Below are 25,670 nucleotides of genomic sequence, written 5' to 3' on the forward strand. Positions count from 1 at the left end.
GGCAGACGAGGTGTCTGCAGCATCCGGTGGGGCCCGGGGCAAGTACCTGCTCTTTGCCCCCATTGCCCCGGTGGGGACCGGGGCAAGTACCTGCTCTTCTTTGCACCCATTGCCCCGGTGGGGCCCTGGGCAAGTACCTGCTCTTTGCCCCCATTGTTAGGTGTTTCCACAACTCTGTTCTCTTTAGTTTGTCAGCGGCAGGCAATAGCTTTTGCTTTCTGGGGACGGTCCCTCTTCAAAAGAAATCTGGAGCACACATGGGAATAATGTGAATTACGACGGAGCAATCAGAGCAATAATCAGTAATTCCGTGCTACTCTTTGACAGGGAATTACTAATACCAATAGTTACGCAAACACTGCCGCTTGCGTAATTAAGAGTAATTTGAGGGAGAAAATAAGCATAGAAACAATGAATTTAGTGTGCAGCGCTGTCCATGTTGTTTTGTATTAGTTCTGTTTCCTTAGTGCACAATGCATCCTCGCACCCATTTTGGACATGAGGGTGCATTTTGCACTATGAAAATAGTGCTAAATGCTGGAGTAGGTAGGGGGATACAACCATGCTGCTCTCCGTGTTCTGCTGCATTTAGCACCGTTCTTTAGCAGAAAAGGCATCCTCGGCTCCATTTTGGACATAAGGGACATTTTTGCTTCAAGAAAATAGCGCTAAATGCTGAATTACTTGTCTCGCATAATTGCACGGAATCTTTGATAATTTTGCAGTAATTCAGCAGAATTATGCTACAGCAAATGGTGCGAGCTATGCCCATCTCTATCCTAGAGGCCTTATGGAGCAGTGTAAGTATTCACAGGTTAGTCTGAATACAGCACATAGAGATTGTCCTGAAAGCCAGTAGGTTGGTCGTACCCTCAGTGATTGGTGGTCAGGGTATTTTGAAAGCAGGGACCTGCTGCTCAAGGATCTGCCTCCTGGTGTGGTGTATTTGAACTCAGCCTGGTCAGTGGCTGGAGCATGGCGGGAATCGCGGGATATGTGACATCTGCTTTGGGTAGTGTGGGATTGCAGGGCTTTGGTCATTCTAGGCCCAAACGTACCTTACGATCCTCGGAAATCGGCAATTTCTCTATACCAAGATTTAAGCTGGCAAGGATGGGGGGACGTTCCTTCTTCTATCTTGGTCCCAAATATTGGAATGCCCTGCCCACTGCCCTTAAATTAGAGACCAGTCTTCTTCGTTTTCGCAGAGCACTGAAAACGCTGTTGTTCACATAAGTAGTTGGTACCTGCATGCTGACTATCTGATATCTTCTTCTCCAGTCTGTCCCTAGCGCCGGGAAACCCACTGTGGGTAGCTGTGCGCAGTAAAAGTTTAAATAAATAAATAAATAAATAAATAAATAGGCTCATGTCCCCAGGCAATGTGCATAGTGGAAAATGGATGGACTTGTCCTTCACCAGGAGTCATTCGAGTGAGGTCAGACTGGGCGGCTCTGTTAGTGTTTTTAAAACAGAGGCGCACGTTGGCTGTTGTTGTTTTTGTGCGCTTGGTAGAGTTTGAATTTGTCTTTTGGCAAAGTCTAAAGATACGAAATATAATCTGGTCCCTTCAGCTCTGGATCCCAGGTCCCAGTTGGTCCCGGTGTCATATGGTGAAGAGATCCTCTCTGATTCTATGCCAGGGTGGTCTTGATGCCCCTTGTAGGCCTGAATCCGGAGCAGATTTTGGTCAGTTGTTGAATACCATGCATTCCTGTAACTGTTCTGTGACTTTCCTGAGTCGAACGTGTTTGATTTAAAGCGGGTTTGGAACGGAGGCAGAGTTTGCAGGTTACTTGAGCATCCAGGGGTTCTTCTGCCAGGGCTGTGAATAAACGATGTTTCAGCAGGTCGGGGACTGGGGTGTGTGGGAGGGGTACGCACAGCAGCTCGGCCTCGGCGTTGTCTTGTCCGGGACAGTGCATTGAAGCAGCATTTCAGGGAAGAAGCTGTGCAGATCTGGCAGGTCTGACACCCTGACCTTGTTCGCGTTTAACTTGAGTCCCTCCAGATTCCTCAGGTGGATGGAGGAAGATTACAATGTGCGTGGGAGGAGCGTTGCTTATGAAAGCAGGGCCTGGGCTGGTTGCTTTTCATTCTCCAGAGCTGTCAATAGTTGAATCTCAGGGATGATGACTGAGGCCTGCACACTCCGGGCAGGCCATGCTGGTGGTGTGTAGCACTCGGCCTACCCTGTCTCTAGCTGTGAGTGAGCTCTGCCTGTGGGCGCACAGCAGTCAGTCCCAGGGCGGGCTGTAGTCAGTGCCCTCACAGAGCCTGTCTTCTTAGTTGAGCTCCAGTCTTGTGGCCTTCCCTCTGATTTGTAAAAGGGGCATTTTTTCGATTCCCTGCTGTGTTTTTGTCCCAGTATCAGTCCCGAGTGAAGATACCTGGTAGCCGTGGCCCTGTCGCCTCCACCCTGGCTGCTTCCATCACCCCTCTTGCTTTCAGAATGCTCCTGTAGTGTGCTAACCCCTCATCCCTGCCACCCTAGGGCCAGGGTGCCCCCGCCTGCAGGCCGCGAACTTCCACACTTGGTCTCTGTGTTGCACAAGTAGGGTGACCAGAATTTCAAAAGTAAAAACATAAAATTAAAATGGAACAGGCCAATGACAGACGTAGGACTATAATTGGCTGCTACAATGGGTTTAGGAGTACAGAGTCAACACTCTCCATCACAGGGCAATCCTAACGCAGCGCTCTGAAATTTTGGCAGTAATGCGAGTAACGCCTCTTTTTTAAACCTCAGAACCAAATAACCACTAAGAGGTGCGAACCTGCCATTTTAATGGTAACCACACAGGGAAAATAAATGCAATTTTTACGATTCCTTTTATAGTGGCGTATTTTGACGGGCACATGGACGTTACTGGCTGAGTGAAGACAGGTTTAGGGTTGCAAACTCGGGGCTTGGGAATTGCTGAGCAACAATGCCATCTAAGTAGGTCTTCAGACACCGGCTCTTGTTCGTTACAATGTCATTCACTGACAGTCTTCATGGCACGAAACAACGTTTGTAATATGGACATGTCAAATGGCACGTCACAACGTTTTGACACAATGTGACATGATATCTGATGTGTGGCAGATATCTAGCTGGTCTGGTATCCTTGCTCTCTGAATGACGGTGGGATTAGGTCTTAGCTAAGAAAGCAAAGAGATGCCTCTTATTTCTCTCAGTACCAGACGTGTTTAAGTTAGAGAATATATTTGATTTGGAGAACAGTTTTGGGCCACTGAGATACTGCCCGAAGCAGCCCACCCATTGGTTACCATTCTTTGTCATCATTGTCACGCTTCTCGACTGTCTTCTAATTGGGCAATGTGTCCTGGCTTCACTTCATCTTCATTGAGTTGGAGCATGGACCAAGTACTGATTAATTCAGCTTGATTGCTGTTCTTGCTGTGACTGTGGTACTACTTTTATTTTATTTTTTCCCCTGTCGTCCTTGTTTAACCTCTTGCCATTTGTAACTATGTTTTATTATGACACACTTACTTCAAAGAGGCCCTTTTCTCATTTGAAATGGACTTTTGTTGTGACAACAAATGTTATCTGTTTTTTGTGACAATAGATGTTATCTGCTTCAAAATGTATTTTCATGAAGACATAGGGGCAATTACTTTCTTTATTTGATAGAATTTTTTGGCAACTGCCATTTTTTTTCTATTTCACACATGGGGAGATTAACTAATTTGCTCATAATCAGAGAGATGTTGTGCCGAAACATAGCAAGCATTGGCAAAGCCAATAGGTCTTGCCTTTAAGGCTATTGGCAATGCCATTGTCTTTTGTTCCTGTTGTATAGCATAGCATTGGCATTACTGAATGGTTTTGTAGCCTGGTCGTATAGCAGCATTACTGCTGTGCAGCATAGCTAAAAATAACAATTAAAAAAGGCCACGGTGCCTCCATTGATAAAGCTTTCTTAAAAAAAGCCACACTGCAGAGTATCCGCACCGCTGTACAGTATGGCGACAAAACATCACCATAACCAATGGCTCTCATAGGTGAGACCTATTGGCAAATGCTTGTTGGTCTTCTTGTTACACACAGGATGTTTAAAAGGGGAGAAGCCTAATGTCCATATCATTATTAAAACAGAAATAAGATTTGCGGGGTACAAGCCTTTGGGTTGCGGGCCACCTCATCTCGTTAAGGACTGGGACAATGGTGACTTAATTAGGGATAATGGCGTTTACCTGTAAGTAATGGTTTAATTACTTAGAGTCATAGCTACGATGTATAACCACCTGCGAAGTACAACAGCGGTGTCAGCCAATATATCAGCGTCCCTCAGCGAATGGTGAAAAAACTGTCAAAGCCAAAGTCTGTGGCTGCAACTTTTTTCCACACAAGCATTGATTTACCACACTTTCCATATAATCTATCATCTGCTGCACAATGTGGCAATTAAAGCAAAAAATAGTTTCTTGCTCACATAGTTCAAAAGTTACTAAACAAATTTCGAGGCAGTGGCCGGAAAGTTAAACTGGTCATCTTTCACTTGTTGATTTGACATTAACTGTTCCCTAGGAGGTGAAACCTTGCTAGACAGTGTTAAGGACTGTGAAGGGTTTTTGTCTACAGCATGACATCCGTATTTGTAACAGAATAGACATTTTGATTACTTTTATGACACGAACATTTTTTGTTTCGTTATTTGTGCATATTCTTGTTACTCCACAGACAAGCAGCAGTTTTTCTCAAGAAGGTACTCAGAGTGCAGAATAATTACAAAAATATATTTTTCTTTTTAATGTCTTATCTATTTAATCTTACAATGTTTTCAAGGACAGGTCATATATTTTTCACATATGTAATCATAATATTATTTGGCGATGCTGTTTCCTACCAGACAAAGGTGCTTCCATATGTATGCCCTTAGGTGGACACAATGTAAATCCAAACTGAAGATCGGTTCTTTAACATAATTACATCATTCTGAATAAAATTCTCGCGTGTGTAGTTACAAGAAGTGTGCACACAATATAAGGTTGTTTTCTATTGAGTTCAAGAGTGTGTGCTTTACTCACAAACACTTTCTCTGACAGTTTCATGCAAAGATAAATCCGTTTGATTAGCATTTACAAATGAATCTATTGAAATCATATACTCTTTTCTTTCTTAAGGAACATTTGTTTTTTGCGTTGCGCTGGGATTCCTTTTGAGTTCATGTGTGCTAAAACGACAACAAATAAAAGAGCCACTTGGTCAGCCATACAATGCTGCTTAATGTTCCTTTTCAGTTGCATAATTTACGCAATCCAGACACACAATTTGGTTCTCTGCTACTGCAAAATTCCAGTGACTCAATGTAGGTGTAGTTTAGTGAACGATTCCTATCTATTCTTTATAAAGATATGGAAATGTGTATTGTATCTTCAAGAGTAGACTCTGTTATGTCGTTCTTGGAGATATTCAGGCGGTAAGTATAGTGTAAGACATGATTCATTGTTCGTATGTGCCTAGTCTGCTCTTTGAATGCGCAAGTGCATTTGGCTCTTTTTAAGGTTTTTTGGTTAAAGACAGTGAATCTCATGCCAATTCTAAGTCCCACTTTTAGAGCATTGACTCATGGCTTATGTTTGCATTGCGTGTTACGGAATGATGTTGAACCGTAACCTATGTTAGGAGTCCATGATGCTTGAATACCTGAAAATTCTTACAAACATTATCTTGATTCTCAATTTCATTTTATGTAGAAAGTTTTTTGGGTTATTTCTATGATTCTTGAAGCTCATCTCCATTTGCATTGTACAACCTTTATCAATAACCAATTAAACTAACCTCTCTCACCGTGATTACAAGATGTGAGTGTCTCTGAAGGAAAGTGTCTGATGCTATGTTTCCTTTCTCTCTTCCAGTCTCCATGGGATCTGCAGTCACTGTGATTGGGTGGGTTGGACAACCAGTCACACTCCCTTGCAGCTATACCGTTAGAACTGCACGCGATGTCAACCCAGTCTGCTGGGGACGGGGGGCCTGCCCCTATTCCCAGTGCAGTGATCCACTCATTCAGACAGACCAGAGGAGGGTCACGTGGACAAAATCCTCCCGTTATCAGCTCCTGGGCCAGCTCACCAGAGGGGATGTGTCCCTGACCATTCTGAATGCTAACGAGGGGGATAGCGGAACATACTGCTGTCGCATCGATGTGCCCGGCTGGTTCAATGACCTGAAATACAACATTGAGCTGCAGATGATGAGAGGTGAGCCTAATCCTGCATGTTTCAAGAAATCTGAGGTGAATGGGTGATGGTGGGATGAATAATTATGGGAATGGGGTGCATTGGTTTGCCAGGAGAGGGCTTGTGGCTCACTGTCACAACCCTCCCTGCCACCTAGACAGATGGTAAGGCACCAGAGAGTTATACACAAGCATTGAGCCCAATAAGGCCCGGGGGCAGAGAACATGGCGAGTGAATAGCACTGTGAGAGTACTTCATGTGGAACTCAGGATGACTTGAGGTGAGAAAAATGGGTATTTATTGGAAGAGCAGAGTATGGGTCTCATCCAATGGGAGACATTGTTGAATATAGTTGGATTCCATGCACGGTCTGGCCCCAAGTGGATCCAGTTGGCTCTGACCCACGCCAATGAGTGGGAGGCTGAAGTTCATCCAGCTACTTAGGACGGAGTAACTCAAAGAGGGTGTTAGAAGCTGTCTGGGACATTCACGATGATCCATGTGACAGTGTGGGCTCCGCACGTGGCTTCGGACAAGCATGGCTGATTTGAGTCAGACGATGATCGTAGGCTCCCTGGAGGCTTGATGGTGTAACTGCATTGGTCGCAACTGTCAAAACGCAGCACCTCAATAATCTTGAGTGTCTTACAGCTCTCTTAGTGGTGGGAGGGTGTACACCATTAAAGAGTGGGGGGCAACTCCTGGCCCCTTCAGTCTACAAAGAATCACTCTAGCATGAGGACAGTTTAGGCGTCAAGAGTCAGCAATCAATTGCCCAGTAGGAGATGGCTGCAATTATGGTTGTGGGTAAGGAATCACTGCAAAGAAGGCACAATAGTAGAGCCGCATTGGAGTGTGTACGATGGGGACTTAAGAGTGTTAAAAATACAGATAAAGTCTACTCAAGAGAGGACTCAGCAGGGAGTGCCACATGAAAGTTTAATATAAGAACCAACACCTGTCTATGAGCAAGATTCAGAGACTGAGAGGGTACATGGGAGATAAACAGATGGGCTTTCATAAGATAAAATCAGGGATATTTATAAAAACGTTGTTGTATAGCCAGATGTGAATGAGTTTTTCAAGACATTGGAAACAAGGACTGTTTTTACCAGACAGGCAGGTCTTAACTACATTTAATCCCATTTCTATAAGTATGGTTAAGGCCTCCTTAACCCCTTCCATGCTGGGCCGTTTCCGCCGCTGTGCGGTAAACAAAAGAACAGGGCGGGGCCGTGACGAACCCCAGCCGTCATCAGCACACGAGCGCCGCAGAGCGTGACGGCTGGGGTTCGTCACCAGCATGGAAGGGGTTAATGGTCTGCTCTTCAGGCTCCCTGCTCGAAGCATGCTATTCTACAATCTAGTCTGAAGCTGTCAATACTCCGCTTTGAGAGATCATGAATAATTCCTTAGAGCTCAGGACTATCGCTTCTTCTTGGAAATCAGCCCGTGTGCCATTATTGAAGAAACCCTTGGCACTTCCAGCCAACTTTAGGTCTATTTCTCTGTAACCACTTCCTATCAAAATCTTGGCAAAAAAGGCTAACCAACAGCTGTCTAGTTTCTTAGAAGAACATCAACTCTCCGTCTGGCTTTCAGAAGCACTACAGCACCAAAACAGCCCTGCTGGTGGTATCAGAATATCTTCATGCTATTTTGGATTAAGGAGGCCACACCTCTCTGGTACTTCTTGACCTCTCAGCAGCTTTCGATGTAGCGTCCCATCCAGTTTTGCTGGAACGCATCACTAACAAGGCATACACGGAACAGATGGATAGTTTCTTTTCTCTCCAAACTATTTCATCTAGTTAGGCTGTCCCTGCTTAAATCCACCTTTCACCAGTTTAGTCAAAGGCTCATCTTTAATCTCTACATTTTTTAATGAGCATTTAACGCTGTTGGCTCTGATTGTGCAAGCCTTTGGCTTCGCAATAGTTTCATATGCAGAAGACACACTCTTAATAATGAATCAATCAGCACTGTAACAAATCTCTTTAAAGATTGTCTCTCTGCCATGAGCAAATGGGTGTAGCAAAGCTGTCTTCACTTTAATTCTAACAAAACAGACATTTTGAAACTTGATGTCTCAAACTTGATCTGGACCCCTTCCTGGTGGCAATTTAATCTAGATCAGTCCCAAACTCCCTCATCAAAATCTAGGTCGCTTTGAGCATGCCCTCTCTGTTAACTCACAGGTCATGGCTAACTCCTCAACCTAATTTAAACGTATGAAAGCTCTCAAGAAAAGTTTTGACTTTTTACAGTGTCCTGCATGAAAGCCGTTATGAACTGCGCAATTACTCCAAGACTGGACGATGGCAATTTCCCTTTTTAGGGATTACCTAAATATTACATTCAGCACCGGAGGTGGTGAAGGGTGCGGTGGCTTGATTGCTGCTGAGGATGTATGTCAAAAGGAGGGGAGGTGGATCACATCAAGATCCGCGGGCTCAAATTACCATTCCAGAACAACTCAGAATGGAAGGTCCAGCCACAGTCAGAGCCCAAAGGGACAATGTCAAGCAAAGACAGACTCGGCTGTTCCTATGGGTTAGAAGGTAGGAAAAGGTAAAGGTACGGTCACAAGAAGGGTAAAGGTAGTGCTCAGTGGAGGGCTACCCTGGGTATCCAATTTGTTGGTACTAATGGCCTCACACACCCTTGCGAGTGTCATGCTTCATCATTGGCGTTTTCTCCTCGTTGGGCAGGCGGTGCAATGCCCAACGGGCTCACCTCAAAGAGGGGCTCTTTGGCGGGGATCTTTTTACCAAACTGCCTAAGGGTGAAGTGCGGGTGAGGGGCCAGAAAGGAACGGATAGTGTAAATACGTGGGTTAAAATGTGGCACAAGGTACCGGAGATCAATTTATTCTGGTGAGCCCATTGGGCATTGTACCGCCTGCCCAACGAGGAGCAAACGCCAATGATGAAGCATGACACTTGCAAGGGTGTGTGAGGCCATTAGTACCAACAAATTGGATACCCAGGGTAGCCCTCCACTGAGCACTACCTTTACCCTTCTTGTGACCGTACCTTTACCTTTTACTACCTTCTATCCCATAGGAACAGCCGAGTCTGTCTTTGCTTGCTGCTGAGGATGCCCATCTTTGGGACCTGCTCTGGCTTTCGATGTACAAGAGAGTGATTTTTGAGACCATGCTACTCACTTACAGGGCAGTCCAAAATATTTACAAAATCTAGTACAGCAGCATATCCATATTTAAAACCTAACATGTGCTAGAGCTAGGCCTCTCTTCACCCCAAGAGTACAAAAGGCCACACCTTTACTTTCTTGTCTGCCAGACATTGGAATCGTCTGCTATTTAAAGCGTGTTTACGCTGTCATTGTCCATCTTTAGAAAGAAACTGGAAATGTGGCTTTTCAATTTTGTCTAGTTCCTCCCCAATGGGCTTGTAGGGTACTTTGCCGCTGAGACAACTTGGATTGAATATCTGCTTGGCGCTTTGTAAAAAATTAAACCATTCAACAATTCTATGCAATGTGCCTAAAGCTGACCCAGACTGTTATGAAATTCCCTGCCCTCCCCGCAGTCCAGTCCACCTTTGACAAGAATAGAGTCTGGAAACCAGTGTGGGTGCGAGTAATCCTAGGGAAACATCCTTGAGTCTGGATAGAGAGATGATCTAATCCTCAAAGTAAAGGTCTGTGAGAGTGGAGTATTTGCAGAGGCCACAAGCAACAGTGGAGGCTTGTTTAATATTGTCTCAGCCAATGATTTCTTGTGCTGGGGAGTCACATTAGTCCCTAGCAGAGTGAATTATGAGAAGAAATCCTCAGCAAAGAAGGTTATATGGACTAGTAATGTAGTGTAATTAAATTTCGCTGTTCAGTCCACTTCAGTCCAACTCTAAAGAACCAATAAAGACGCAAGGATTAAAATAGGGCAATAGTGCATATTGTAAACCCCATGTCTGCGAGTGGGTATTATATTCACACGTAGGTGGCACTGCCCAACGTTACAGGTCTTTACAAGACTTTGGTTATCCAGTAAACCTCTTGATTTCCAGATATACATACTGAGCATGCTACATGAGTGTACACCTTCCTATATGCTTGCCTGTCTGCCTGCCTGCCTATCTGTGTATGCCCCTATCTTTCTGGCTATTACATTGAAGCACTTGTTTTGTTCCAAGTCTTGTTAGCCTGTGTCATAGGATGAATGCCCAACTATGCTGGCCTCTTATGTGGATGGCCAGCAAATTACTCCAGGTCAGAGAACAACCCCCAATAGACACTGACAAATCCAAAGAACAATTATCCTGGGGATTTGAAAATTAGCAAAAAAGAAATAGCAGGAAAAGAAAGTTTGCAGTCGCAATTGGGATTCAATGAGATTTTCACCTGTCAGCCTTTCTTGAGCAGGAACCTCCACAGGGCAACATTTCCTTGTTTAGATCCCTAACCATCCAGGTGTGAATTTAGCTATTATACAGCTCAAATAACAGTTATGTCACTGTTAAGATTGCACTGGATTAGAAATGCTTATCCATAGACCTGTAAGTGTTGCGGTGGTCTTGGGCACTCTATTCCATGCGGCTGGACTCAAAAATGCAAAGCTTGCTCTCTTAATTTCTATTTCTCAGCTCACTGCCTCGCTCAATGTCTTTCTCTTGTTTTCAACACACTTTTGTTACAGTACCTCTCACCTGTCCTCTTTTCTACATCTTACAGTAGTCTCTACAGGCATCACTATATCCTTAAAAATGTACAATGAGCGATTCATTCTTGTTTTTCAGCTACTACAACTACAGAAAGAACAACCACAACAACCACTCCAGAACCCACAACAACATCTGTAACTACAACGGAAGCCACAACCACACTGGAACCAACAACCACGGCTCCATCAACGACTACAGCTTCACGAATACCCACAGCAGCACAAACAACCACAGCTGCAACAGCAATCACAACTGCACCATCAACCATACCAACAACTGCAACAACGAAAACAGCCATACCAACTATCACAACCCCATTCACAACTCTTGTTGTATCAACAACCACAGATGCCCAAACTTTATCTACCAGTATACCAACTACTGCACCAACAACCACATTCACAACTCCTGTTGTATTAACAACCGCAGATGCCCAAACTGTACCTACCAGCATACCAACAAGTACCACAGCTACAACAATGATCACTACTCTAACAAACACAGTGATAGCCACACCAGCAACTACATTTATAACCACATACACAACAAAAACCAAACCTGCATCCACACCACCAATTTCACATAGAGCTGCATCAACCACAACCCCATCACTTTCACATACACCTGCACAAACACATGAATCAAAAATCACCACTATTCCTACAGCTGAAACCACACCAACAACCATAGTCAGTCCTCTTACAATCGATGAAACAGCAACAATAACTTCCCAGCCAAGTTCAGGGATATCTTCTCCACCAGCAGTTCCATATACAGCTGAAGACACCACCTCATCTACAACTACACCTTTTAAGACACCTACCACCACAAGGTTACTCGTTCACACAACAGCCACAGCCACAATATTAGCTCCTGTTTCTGCAACCATTGCTGTTACCAGCACCACACCAACAGATGCCTCTACAAATGCTTCTATCATTAATAATAACATACCCACAACCGCACAGTCTGCTAGAACTCTACCTGCATTTACTTTTACAAACACACCAAAAACACGTGCAAGCATTCCGGCGATCATAGATTTAATGACTCATAAATACAGAACCACAACCAAACTTACAGACGCAAGTACGCTGACTCACTCAAGAACGATTAGTTCTCCCTACATGGACTCAACAGGACGTTTTCCAACAACTGCAAATGTAAGCACACTGATGTCTGTCAACAGTGAGAAGCAGCCAGCACCGACAGAACAACATACCATGCAGCCCATGAAACCAGCCATCGTAGATGCAGGTAGGAGGTTCCTTCCTTTACAATTCGCTTGTGTGCTAGAGTATTTAAGATGGCATCTTTTTTTCACTTCACCGCTAATTAGAGAAGTGAGGTTTTCCTCTTCAATTACAAAATATTGATTGCAGAGCTGTCATATTTCTCTGCTACCTAGCATTCCTCAGTGGTATAATATAAAATCATGGGGTCCCCTGCAGAATTTGATGAGGGGCCCCTAAGTCTCCCATATCTCACATATATTCATTGGTCTTGCGCTGGGTGGGGCTCACCTGAAAGTCTGGGGACCCCTGAATGGTTAGCGGCCCTCTGCTCTGCAGGGGCTTCAGGGGCCCGTGTTATGCCCCTGGTACGGCTGATTGGAAGGTATAGGATCTGGGGAACTTGTCTTCAGAATGACCTAAGAACAAGAATGCTGTGTAGTTTCTATATATACATAGTGCATCTGTGCAGCTAATGACGTAGTAGGAGTGCTTAATTTTTAAAAAAAAAAGGAAAAAAGGGCCAGGGCCAGGGCGCAAGTTTTTACTTAGACTGCTGCAGCAGGCTGTGTCCTTTGCACATACTGATGTAGCCACATCATTCTGTACTTCAATACCACATAGTTCCTATGTCAGCCCTATTGCTCTGTCCAGCAGTCTATTTGTTCTCAATTAGATGTGGAAGTAGCAAAACATACATTCCTTTTAATTTGTTTCACATAAGTAATGTTCCACACTTATGCAGACATGGATTAATCCCTGATCTACATCTCAGTTGAATAGCTTGCCTAGTCCTGTTATTGCATTGCCATCTTGTTTTTGTAGTCCATTATATATAACAGAAAACAAACTACGACTACCAGAATTCAATGAAAAGCATGACTATGCTAGTTACTTTCCTCTTATGGGTCAGCTTGAGACCTTCTAATAGCTTTGACTGGGGGTCAAAACTAAATGTGGCCACTCCAATGCTTGAGAAGCCAGCCAGTCTCACATGGCTGACGGAGGACCTTAGTCCACCAACAGCACGGCACTTCACCCTTTCAGTAGAAAGCTGCTGTGCATCTTTGCTTCTTCATTGCTTCTTCTTACACAGGACAGTCTAGCTCCACCCTCTCCTACAATGTCCCACCCTCCACAAGCTACCTTACCCCTGAGAAATCCATACCTCAAGATCCTTTGGAGACTGAGGTTCCTTACTGACCAAGGTTGCCTTTATAAGATGCATGCCTGTACATTACATGGGATTCTGTAATCCCTGTACAAACGGCAATCTCTAATATCTATATATTCAGCAACTTGTGACACACCCAGTCACCAATCATAATGTCAGAACTCTATTATTAAAAGATATTACAGACAAGTTCTGACTTCACAATGTCTTGCTGCCACAGCCAGCAGTTGAGCTGAAAGCTAGGTCAGGTCATGGAGCAGAATTGAACTAGCTGTTTAAAGCAACAAAAACAGAATGTTGCTTTTCTTTCTCATGCTCTATTTTAATATCTTATAATGGCAAGCAGAGATAATATGTTTATTTTTTGCTTTCCTTAGATAGAGAAAAGCTAGAATTTTTCTGCATGTTTTTACACATTACAAACTATGCAGCTTTTTTCAAAATGATTTGTATTGAACTGTTTCCAATATCTGTTTGCAACAAGTATCAAACAGGTTTTTGGTGCGTTTAATTTTGCACTAGAGGTTTTATTGGTATTCTTCATGTTTGCAAGCATGCTTGCTCTTTCATATGAAAGACCTGTGTATCAACGTTTTAAGTGGTTTGTGGGAAGAGTGGTGGTGTGACCACGTACTATATGGGATAAAGTACCCCTGGTGTACACAATAATGGTATTGCAAGTCCCCTCAGAGCTCCATAGCCTTATAAAGGAACTTGGCCTCAGGCCTCGTTACTCTATAAGGTTCTGAAAATGATCTATGAGTTGTAATATCCTTTAAATGTACATCAGGGGGTACTTTATCCCCTACATCCCCTACATATCCAGACTCACTGTGCAGCAATAATCCGCTCTCCTATGGTCTTGACCCTGCAGCTCTCTCTGCTATTATATTTATCTGAGCATGCACTCATAAATAGATGTCTACCCCCTTGCCAGCTCATTTGTCCCGTACTCACTTCTCTCAATATTGTTTCTTTCATGGAAAGAACAAACAGAAAGGCACTGTTTGGCGCCTTCTGTCCAGAGGTGTACCCGAGTTTAGACCACTGCACAAAGCACAAAGCCAATCACTTGATTGATCTGAGAAATTCGGACCTCTTAGCACTCCGTGCACCGAAGTGTCACTCAACCTCTCAGTGCTTTCTGTCTGCGAGTGTCAGTGTCTCGGCCTCTCAGCAGTTTTCTATAGCAGGGGCCCATAAGTCTGGTCCCTTTCTGTGATTTTGCTGTGTCACCCTAAGGGCATTTCCTGTTTTGCTTTTGTGCATGGGAGCCAAATATCCGGAAACACTGAGATAGTGAATCTAATAGACTCTTCTGCATCGAGTGTCACATCCAGGTTAGGAATTCTCAAAACTGAACAAAAATGAAAGTTGGATGGGGTTTTCCAGCACAGCTGCCTTTCAAACCTGATGCCCCTCCTTGCACAATCAAAGACTCTTGCTTAGTCCATATCCACAAAGTTCACTCTGGGTCAGTCATGCATTTACCGATATTGGCTCAGACATACTGGTCACTGTAGTTACCATCTAAAAAAAAAAGGATTAACACTACCTGTTAGGGTCAACGAACTGTATTTTATAGATTTGCAGCACACAATATTTGTGTACCAATATTGTTTTTCAAATAAAATATTATTCACTATGTAAATAATGGAAACTGGTTTACGTAAAAAAGATTTCAATACAGTGAGTAGTTACGCTTTTCTTTTAGTTTCTGTTAACATAGCTCCACCAAAATGCCTTATGATTTTTCAGATTATGCAATCTATAACTTCTCCCAGGCACGAGTGTACTTTGTGTACAACAGTAAGCCATGAAAGACGCAGTTGATGGTACTTGTTGGCACTCCTGTGATTGTGAATTACCAAAATCTATACATTTACACCCAAGTGTAAGAGTACATGTACAAGTCTAGATGTATACAGGTTTTTGTGAATCTGGCCCCAGAATATACATTGTACACCTTGTAGGTAAAGAAAACAAGGGGTTAGGTGGCAAAATCTTGTATCTCAGTATTTACGGTTAAAAGCTATAAGAACAGAAAACGTCACTCCCCCTCCTCCCCCCACCCCCCGTAAGGGTTTGGAAGTACTCGTACTTGTGAAACTTGAACATCTCACAGACCTCCCTCTGCTATGACTAAAATCACAACCAACAATAGGTCAATGGTTCCACGTCAGGTGGACATTCCTTGGTGCTGAGGAGCAGTCAAGGGTCTGGCCCTCTTGGGAAGATTCAGAAAAGGGGGTGGTGATGAACAGAGTGTCTGAATTAAGCAGACCACTCTTACCCAGTCCAAAGATCAGGGCTTGATCCATCACCGTTTTTTAGCTCACTGCACCATCCCAGCTCAGAACCTGGCTACATGCAAATTAGTCTGACCCTGGCCCAGTGCATCATGGGAACAGGGCAGACCAAACTACCAAGCCAATTCTTATACTGGGAAGGAAACAAGCTTCCGGGGACCGGTTTCTGGCATTTCAATCGTCTTCGGCCCGGCTTGCTTGAATCCTGATGGTGCAAAGAGCAAGGGACTCACATCTGAGTATACCCTTCCACGCTTATGGTGGACAAAAACGATTCAGAAAAGGGGGTGGTGATGAACAGAGTGTCTGAATTAAGCAGACCACTTTTACCCAGTCCAAATATCAGGGCTTGATCCATCACCGTTTTCTAGCTCACTGCACCATCCCAGCTCAGAACCTGGCTACATGCAAATTAGTCTGACCATGGCCCAGTGCATCATGGGAACAGGGCAGACCAAACTACCAAGCCAATTCTTATACTGGGAAGAAAACAAGCTTCCGGGGACGGTGAAGAATTGGCTTGGTAGTTTAGTCTGCCCTGTTCCCATGTTGCACTGGGCCAGGGACAGACTGATTTGCATATAGCCAGGTTCTGAGCTGGGATGGTGCAGTGAGATAAATAACGGTGATGGATCAAGCCCTGATCTCTTGACTGGGTAGGAGTGGTCTGCTTAATTCAGACACTCTGTTCATCACCACCCCCTTTTCTGAATCCCTCTTGGGAAGATGGCACACACAGGGACCAATCAGGACCTGGTATTGCTTTTTTATCCAGCTTACACTGGATGTGTGTTCCCCAAGCTTCACCACGATCCTTAGGCAAATTTGTGCCATTCAGGCCACTTTGGGTGACTACGTTTACATAGCAAACACAACAAGATGATGGACGGAGTGCAGAAACTTATCAACCACACACCCCCAGTCACGAGATCTGGATTTAATTCATCATGCAAAACAGTCTTTACCCTGTTCCTCATTGGAACAGTCCAGCCCAAACTGGCAAGGCTGGTCCTCCCTGGACTGGAAATAAGCATCGTGGGCATGGTTACGGGGTTTCAGTCCTCATCAGCCAGGCTAGCTTGATTCCAGTGGCACAGCGAACAAGGGACCCACATCTAGGCGTACCCTTGGTCACTTAGGGCAACATAGCGAACACAAGAGGATGGACGGAGTGCTACAACTTTTTAACCTCTCACCCTCAGTCACAAGATCTGGGTTTAATCCATCACTCTTTTGCTCACTTTGCCACCCTAGTTTGGAACCAGCCATATGCTAATCAGGCTTGACCCTGTTCCTCATGGGAACAGTCCGGCCGGGAACTGCCAGATTATGTTTACAGGTCTGTAGTTATTGGGTAGGGGAAAATTCCAACAAGCAAACGTTGGAACAGGGAGATTATGTGCACATCAGGGGGAGTCACCACTCAGTACCCTTGCACTTAAAGGCTAATCTTGGTCACACTTCCTGCTGTCTCTAGTTATGACTCAAGAAGGCTTCTTGGCATGCTGTGTCTCTTGACTCCTTGGGCTGATAAGGGAATGGAACACAAACAAGATCTGCAGCAGCAGGGAAAGGCACCAGAGCTTTAGCCAGGAATCAGGCTTGAGAAAAAGGGCAACACAGATCTTGAGGAAACAGACAACACACAGCTGCAGCAGGGTGTACTCAAGTTTGAGTTAATGGAGAGCTGGTAGAGTAGGGCTCCAACAAATACTCTCAGTTCTTCATAGTGGGAAGCTGACTTTATGATCTGTGCATGTTCAGAGTTAAATCCAGCCTGTAAGGTTTGAACACATTGTCACTACTCAGATAGGCTGGTTGATAGAGCAGGCCTTGCACTGTTCTTAGAATACATTGTGAGGGATGGGGCCTGCATGACATATGGAGAGTACACTGTCCATGCTTCTGCTCTGGTGAGAAACTAGTCGATTTCAGCCAGGAAGATCATGAAGGCATTGGGCGTCATGCAAAGGCCCTGGTATTTCTGATCTGGCCTGTAACAACAGCTACTGGCTGAACCCAACTACATGCTCTGAAGTAACACCTTAGGTCAGTATTGTTGCAACCTGAGATGGAGCCACCTGTTAAAATAATGGGTAAAAATAAGGAATGACAAGGGATTTCATGAAGAGAATTACTGATTTATCTGACATTCCTAATTTTTCAGAACATACAGAATCGGGACCAAAGTGGTATCCACGATTTTACTGATACGCTGATTCATGCTAACAGAAGCGCGGGAATTCCACTTCTAGGTTATGTTAAAGAGTCTATTCACTAGGAGGAACATAGTGCTGATAGAAGCCACATACCCCGACCTTCGGAGGGATCATAATACATTATTAAACGCTACCCGAGACTCAGGAATAAATTAGGACGGGAGAACGGAAAATGGTAGCATAGTCATAGATCCGCGTGAGAAGTTACGCATTTTTAATCGGAGAAAAACATAGAACTCCCACCGGTTACAAGAAAAGAAATTGGACAAAGGATATACATTCTGCAGCATAGTGGTTTTCCCCTGACGAAGGGACTTTAAGTCCCGAAATGCATTGGGCTCAACTCATAAACCCTCAATCGCCGCGGAAAATGTATAAATTGCAAATATAATGATTAATTGAGAAATGTATAAATAGAAACATACACTATTGTTTTTACATAAACTATGCAATGACGAATACATTGCTATAATGTAAATGAAAAAGCAAACTGTTTAATGAGTTACTAAGCAATGGATAACTAGAAAATAAAGTCAGTATTTAACCAAATTGCAGTGCACGGTTGAGTTCAGGTCACCAGAGTGGGGCCTAACCACTTTCACTTTGATTATGTGAGGCACTCCTTATGCACAGGGCATGGCTTATGATCAAAGTTTGAACCCATTACTGTTGCCCCCAAAACACTGCAGCAGGGATAAAGTTCAAGCACAGCTTCACCTGGGAGCTTGGGTGTAATTTGTATTTATTTACCAGTTTTTGCAGAACTACTAGTATGAGGAGTCTCCAATGAGTTTGGGGAAATTGGGTAAGGAACATTATGGGGGGGGGGGGCATTGTTATTTCAAAAAACAGCCGAAAGAGGGGATTTTTAAAATGTGGTGTGAAGGAAATAAGAGAAAGTTTGGTCCTCAAATGAACAAAAAGAGAACTCCAGATAGTGAATGACTGGTGGTTTTGTGCTTGAGCGGTTCTGAATCTTGGTCCTTCCAACCAAAGAGTTCCTGCTTCCAAGTCTACTTTAACAGGCAGCCAATTTTGAATGTCTTTCTTTTTATCTGGCACAGCTTTCTTAAGAATAACAGTTCTCGTGGTGAAATTTGTTTGAGAGTTGTAACCATTTTAAGACGTTTGTGATCATCACAAAATCATGGTGATTCTCTGTAATAGTGAGGATCAAGCTGCCGAGTTGTAATTTAGGGGCTCATTACGATGGCAGGCGGAGCGCTCGCCATCCTAGCAGTGCTGGAACCACCCGCCAGACGTGCAGCTGCCCCACCACTGCAATTAGGATGTGCCCGGCATTCTGGCGGGCGCATCCTGGGGTTTTAACATTGAGGATGGTGCTGCTGGCTGACGCACCATCCGCAACGCTAAAATGCCATGCTGAGCATTTCCCTGCACTATGTGGCAGGCACCACTTGGTGCCTGCCACTTGGTGCATGGAAATGTAGGGGGGTACGCTCCAGTGCCCCAACAAGGGGGGCCCGCAACGGGCCCCCAAACCCAATCCCTGCCAGCCTATCCATAGCGGCATCACCGCCATGGAAAGGCCTTCCAAAACCCAAATCCTAATTTGGTGGACCGTGCCTGCTACGCAACGCCACCATTTTAGGAGCCCTGCACCCTCCGCCAGGCAATCGGGACAATTGCCTTTGGCGGTGAAACGGCGAACAGTCTTTGCGTCCGCCGCAGTTCACATCGCAATCCTAATTTGGCTGTGGATAAAATGCTCAGTGATGGAGGAAGGACCACCACTGCCAGGCCGACGGTGGCGGTCCTTCCGCCTTCATAATGACCTCCTAGGTGTTAGATGCAGGTTGGTAAATCCATATAGCGCATTCCCACAAGGAGCAGCCTGTTACACCCCCCCTCCCAGGCACCCAAACGTTCCATTCATCATCCCCACTCCAACATTCCATGCCGCACAATGACACTGGGTGAGCAGCCAGGGCCAAAGCAACAGGGGAGAAACACTGGATATTACATTTTCATTTCAGACTCACTGCCATTGTAAGGCACTGAGGATCACATTAATGTGGAGGTGGCTCTATAAAAGTGCTGTGGTTCAGTAATCAAAATTGCATTTCTCCCATAGTTTGGCAGTTATTTTAGTCTTCTTGTTTATCTTGTTATTTATTAGAAGTCTCCCGATGCTCATAATAAGCATTTTTTAAAGTAAAAAGAAACAGTTGCTGAAGGTTTTTTTCGTGAACATCTCAGCTCAGCACAGAAGTGAGTCCGACAGAACCCTGCTTTTGTGTGTGTGTGTGTGTGTGTGTGTGTGTGTGTGTGTGTGTGTGTGTGTGTGTGTGTGATTGGTGGTGGTGGGGGGGGGGGTGTTTCCCCTCTTCCCAAAGCATATGCCGGAGTTGGAGGACTGACAGAAGTGCTGGTGGCAAGATTCGGCCACTGATGCAGCTGTCAGATGCCCCTGTCCTGCATTTCCTGAATGCCTTCGGAGGAGGAGGGAACCAAGGCAGGTCCCCGCTTGCTACCCCTGGTGTGGGGATAGTTATTGTGGTGCTGACCCAGTGGCAGTTATTAGCTTCCCTTCTTGTGAGACTCCTTCCCTGTAGCTTGTGCAAAAGAGAGGGGAGTACTTAATTTAGTGGAGTGCTTGACCCAAAAAACACACTTTCAGGCTCTCGGTCACAGCCAAGGGGTGGGATTATTGATGGGGAGTGAGGGACAGAGGAAAACCTTTCCACACCTTAAGGCGGGGGTGAGGGGGAATGGGTACCTCCATAACGCCATACACACATGTGCACGCGCACACACACACACTCTCATACATACTCCCACCAATACAAACCCACACATCCACTCGCCCACTCGCACACACTCCCACCCCCACCCATACACACACATATCCACTCACACACACTCACCCACACATGCACGAGCACACACACATACCCACTAACACACACACACACCCACCCATACACACACACACATCCACTCACACACACACTCACCCACACATGCACAAGCACACACACATACCCATAAACACTCACACTCACACACACCCCCACCCCCACCCATACACACACTTATCCACTCACACACACACTCACCCACACATGCACAAGCACACACACATACGCACAAACACACACACTTTCTTAACTGAACAAGTTGCAGGTGCAGGGGGGGGGGGAGTGAGAGTTTCAAAGGCTTTGATTGGTCATACAGACAGGGCCTGCACCAGTGGTGAGAATGGGAGGCCACCCGTGCTGTAAGTGAGCGACGGCCCCAGTGGAACCTCGGAAACCTGCACTTGTTTATTTATTTATTGTATCAGAAAGAGGTGGCATGTTAAACTCATTTGTTCACCATGTTCCCTCACTCTGATGCTACAGTACCCTGGTTGACATGACAGCCAAGGGTGCCAACCTGCAATCCTTGCGTTTGATCCATTAACTGCCTTGACGTCAGACGCTTTATTTCCTTCCTTCGTCCTGTTCTTCGTCTTTAGTTTACTCTCTCTCTCTCTGTCAGACTGTCTTTGTAAACATCAGTCTGCAGCCTGCCTCTCTCCCCCTGAATTCTTATCTCCCCCGGATGCGTCCATCTCTCAGTCCTTTACTACACTTTCAAATGCCTGTGCACCCTCTAATTGTTTTTGCTTCTCTCTATTTGACTCGTTCTTTTTCTGACTCTCTTCTTGTCTCTCGGGCACTCCTCTTCTCTCACTTTCTATCTGCCACCTTCCTGTCTCTGTTTTTCTCTCTATTGCCTCTCCCTCTTTCCTGCTCTCTCTCCCCTCACAGTCTCTATACCCCCTCTTTGTTTCTTAGCCTTCCTCTCTCTCTTTTTTTCTCTCTCCCTCTTTTTCCCTTTCTCTCCCACCTTTTCTTCCTGTTTGGCATCTCCCTCTGTAATCTGTGGTTTGACTCACTCCGCTAAGGTCTCAAGTTACCCTTGCTAGGCAGCAACCGTTCTATTTTAGCACTTTGGTTAAGTCACTGCCCGGGAATTGCAGGAAAATACAGATATGTCCCGAATCTAAATATGTTACAATAAACTTTCAGTACAGTACTACGGTGTTTTCAAGGGCGCTTTTAAAATGTAAAGGCACGTGGCACCCCTGAGAAATGCCCTGAACTGCTGATACCTAACCATGAAGTGGACCAGAAAGCCTAATTATGAACCATAGAAAATCCCTGACATAGTTACTACTGAAACCCCTCCTCAAATGTGCCACAAAATGCGTGCATCATATACAACGCATCATGTCATCTTGTGTGCCACATACTTTCTGAATGGCATGAGACATAACGACCTCGCCATGCGAGTCTTCTTAATGCTTATTTGTGCTATACAGTTTTTTACATCGGAGTTGTGACGTCATGTGCCTTCTGGCAGCGCACAATGTAAACACAGGTTACCGAGAACAACTAAAACTGCCGGGGTTGCTAATTTTACAGCTCTTCTCTGAACATTTTCCTCTGGAAATTCCCTCCTTCTGCACCACACGGATTAATTCAGATTAACATGTTTATTTATTACACTGCTGGAGTTCATAACAGCAAACCAGAATACTGTTTGAGGTTACCTCTCATTTAATTCCATAGCCAGTGTTGGAAGAGACATATTAAATTGCATGCCAAATTACAAGAACAGCACAAAATAATTTTTATAGTACATATTTCAAGCGTATTGTACAACACTGCAACCCCAGGAAGTCCTACAATAAGGAACGCGGCACCTTTGATTTTAAAGAGGGCAGCAGGGAGGGTTATTATTTACATGATTATGTAGTATTAGTAATAACATGCTCCATGCCGTACATAAAATATGTATATGTAAATATTGCAAGGCACCTTTGAGTACAGAGACCTGTATATCCTCATGGAATTTTTGGGTGACTTGCAATATCCCGATAACTCACATTTCTCTGTGATACATCTGCTTAATACACACTCGACATATTTACCAGAGAATAACCTCATCATTTGCACTACAAGATACCGCATTATTGTGCGCCACACGATGAAACCATCAAATGGCCCCATAGGAAACTCTAACCATTATATCATGAACACAGTTAATCTAAATTAATTGCATAAAACTATAGGAAATTTGGAGAAACGTTAAGGAGCCTGCTATACGTGCAACAATGTTTCCCTATAATGTGTACACATATGTAATGCCAAATTCAACCCTGTGCCCATATCCCACTATTTACATTTTCTGTCCTTGTATTAACCCCAACTGGAAATTAGCAGCTCTTCAACAAAGTTAGCTATAGCTTAATGCCCCTGTAAATATTGTAATCAACGCCAACAACTCTATGCTGCATCATTTTACCTATCCTATTTTACCTAGTACCTCGAAAATTCTGCTCAAGCCACTGCTCCGACTATGGAACAACCAAAGAGATTTGTTGTAGATTGTGGAAATTCTCAGGTGCTTTTTCAAACAACACTAACTAAATGAAAGAACTTAAATCAATTACTAGTGTTAGATTATATCGAGCCAGTTACTGAAATACGATTTTTTCAGTATGCACTAAAATAGGGCCCTAGTAAGTATTTTTAAATCTTTATGTATTTTCTTTATGTTTATTGCTAGTGATATGAAAATATCCTTTTGCTGTGGGAGGCGTTGCATCCTAGCCAAAGTGCTGTGATTAATTCCTTTTTAGGTTCAGTAATTATGGACAGTTCTGTGTTTTATGATTATAGTTAATATGTTGATACATTGATACATTGGAATAGTTCTGAATAACTTTAGCACAAAAAGTTCATATTGGTAATGACACACATTCCTTTTGCAATTCACAAAATCCGAATATACACGTGTAAATATATTTACACACTTGTAATATTGCTAAGTATGTGTTAGTAAATCTGCTTCATAGGGAATAGTCCTTCGAAGGCTTGTTAAGCAGGTGACAGCCACAGACATGTAGTTTTCTAGGTAATCACAAACTTTAGCTATACTGGAAATTATTTTTTTTCAAGGGCAGGGGCAAATCTAGACACATAAAGGGAATGGAGAGGGAACACTACCAAAACTGGTTGGGCAACGTGATAAGGGTTTCCTTCACAGGAACAATATTTTCCCTGTGACTGATGCAAAAGTAAGAAGAGTATTTGCACTTTAGCCCGAGGATTTCCCCGTGATTAACTTCACTAAAGAATTCCAGGAAAACTGTACCAGTTGCATCGTCCCAGGATTACTCCAGCAGACCTTTGGGAATGTCGAAAAGTCAGACATTTACTCCAGACTTAGGAGCATCCATTTCAGACAGATATTTGTGAACTGCGTCTCATGTCACACATCGCACCACGCTGTCCCTCTGACTTGCTCTTTCGTGTATCACTGATCTCTGTCTCACTTCCGTCTCATCTCTCCATCTACTCCATTTTCTATCTTACTCCAAGGCATCCTCTCTTACCCTTTCTCTTTAGTCTCCATCATGTATTGCTTTGTTTCTCCTTTCTCTTCTCCTTCTGATATGTCTCTCGCTTTTCTCCATCCATTCTGTGGCACTCTGAATGGAGACGCCAGTGGCAGCAGGGCCAAGAGGAGGTATTGCTGTTGTAGGTGGAGGGCTCATGTTTCTGCTGCTGTGAATCCGGGCTGGCACAACCCCTTTCAGATCTTCCCTTGTTACAAGCTGCAAAGCTAGCACAATTTGCTGATGCCCCCCCCCCCCACCCCTCTGTGCTCAATGCAGCCCCCCTATTTGCCACTATCTTATAATGCCCTTCAGTGCACCAATGCCTCGGATATTTTGTACTACAAGAAAATAGACATGGACCCTCTCTTGGAACACTAGTGCTGTCTCTTTCAAGTTCTTCCCCAGACGAGGGTTCTGGTGCCAGATCTCTACCTGTTACCTGAGGTGCTACCTTGCCCATTTGTATCTTTGCCACTTGTATCATTGCCTCATTTGGATGTGATAACCATTGCATGCGATATGTGTGCCTTAAAGCATGGTGCCTAAGCCCACACTCAAGGGTCTGCTGTATTTATAAAATAATAAAGGGTTTATATGCATTTTTGTGAATTTTTCTTAAATTTTGGTACTATGTTTCTGAAATTCCTTATACAATATTGTAGTCATCTTAGTTCCCTTTTGTCTCCCAACCCTTTGAAATGTATCACTAAGTGTCTCTCATTCTATGTGGGTTTGCCATTTTTTACAGAAACGCCAGTGTCTAAATCAGATGTCGCATTGTCTGGAAACGAGATGAAAAGAGAGGTGAGTATCAAACACGTGACTGTGTAATCCCAGCCTGAAGGGCCCTCACTGTGACGAGCATCATACAGATCCCTGGCGTGAGCTCAGTAGCAATGATGCCCTTCATTTATCAACTTCCAACTCTACCAAGCTCTGGCTCCACTCTGTCATGCCTTTGAGCCCTCCCATCCCGGATGAAATGTCTAGGATAGATAGCTCTTCACTATGTGGCTAGTTGGTATTTTGCCTTAATAGAGCACGGCACAGCATCAATATCCTACTGATGCCGAAAAAAAGCAAACACAATATCGATGCCAATGTTATAGTCATAGGATGATATGAATACGCAAAGTCTATTCACGTGCCCAGACCCTGTGTTTATAAGTGGGCTCAATCAGCTGGTGCTCAGTCAGCATCAATTGATAAACTGGTTAAATATCCAAGGTTTACATTTATTTTCCAATTAAGCTTAGGACCCTAAGCAATGGCGAGACTAGGCCCTAGACAAGGTCCTTCTGTTTGACCCTCATTAGGGTTGATCATGAGTTTGAGGTCTTGTTTTTCTGTTTAGCGAGGATTTTTCTCTGAATGCCCAGATCAGGCCCGTTGAAGCTTTTGCTCATTGCACCTACTTTTCTAAGAAGATCTCACTGCACTAACT

The 25,670-nt window shown here is 44.3% G+C and overlaps 1 protein-coding gene across 2 annotated transcripts in view; it reads left to right on the top strand.

Annotated features, from left to right (window-relative positions):
• Positions 1-25,670, top strand: part of LOC147702568 (uncharacterized) — a 56,691-nt gene that overhangs the window by 11,591 nt on the left and 19,430 nt on the right. For both annotated transcript variants that reach the window (XM_086931231.1, XM_086931232.1), the window contains exons 2-4: positions 5,869-6,213; positions 10,953-12,134; positions 24,975-25,030. In XM_086931231.1, coding sequence (XP_086787357.1) covers positions 5,869-6,213; positions 10,953-12,134; positions 24,975-25,030 — 1,583 coding nt within the window. The remainder of the gene's footprint in view (positions 1-5,868; positions 6,214-10,952; positions 12,135-24,974; positions 25,031-25,670) is intronic.

Source organism: Lissotriton vulgaris, chromosome 7 (genome assembly GCF_964263255.1).
Source record: "Lissotriton vulgaris chromosome 7, aLisVul1.2, whole genome shotgun sequence".
Classification (NCBI taxonomy): Eukaryota; Metazoa; Chordata; class Amphibia; order Caudata; family Salamandridae; genus Lissotriton; species Lissotriton vulgaris.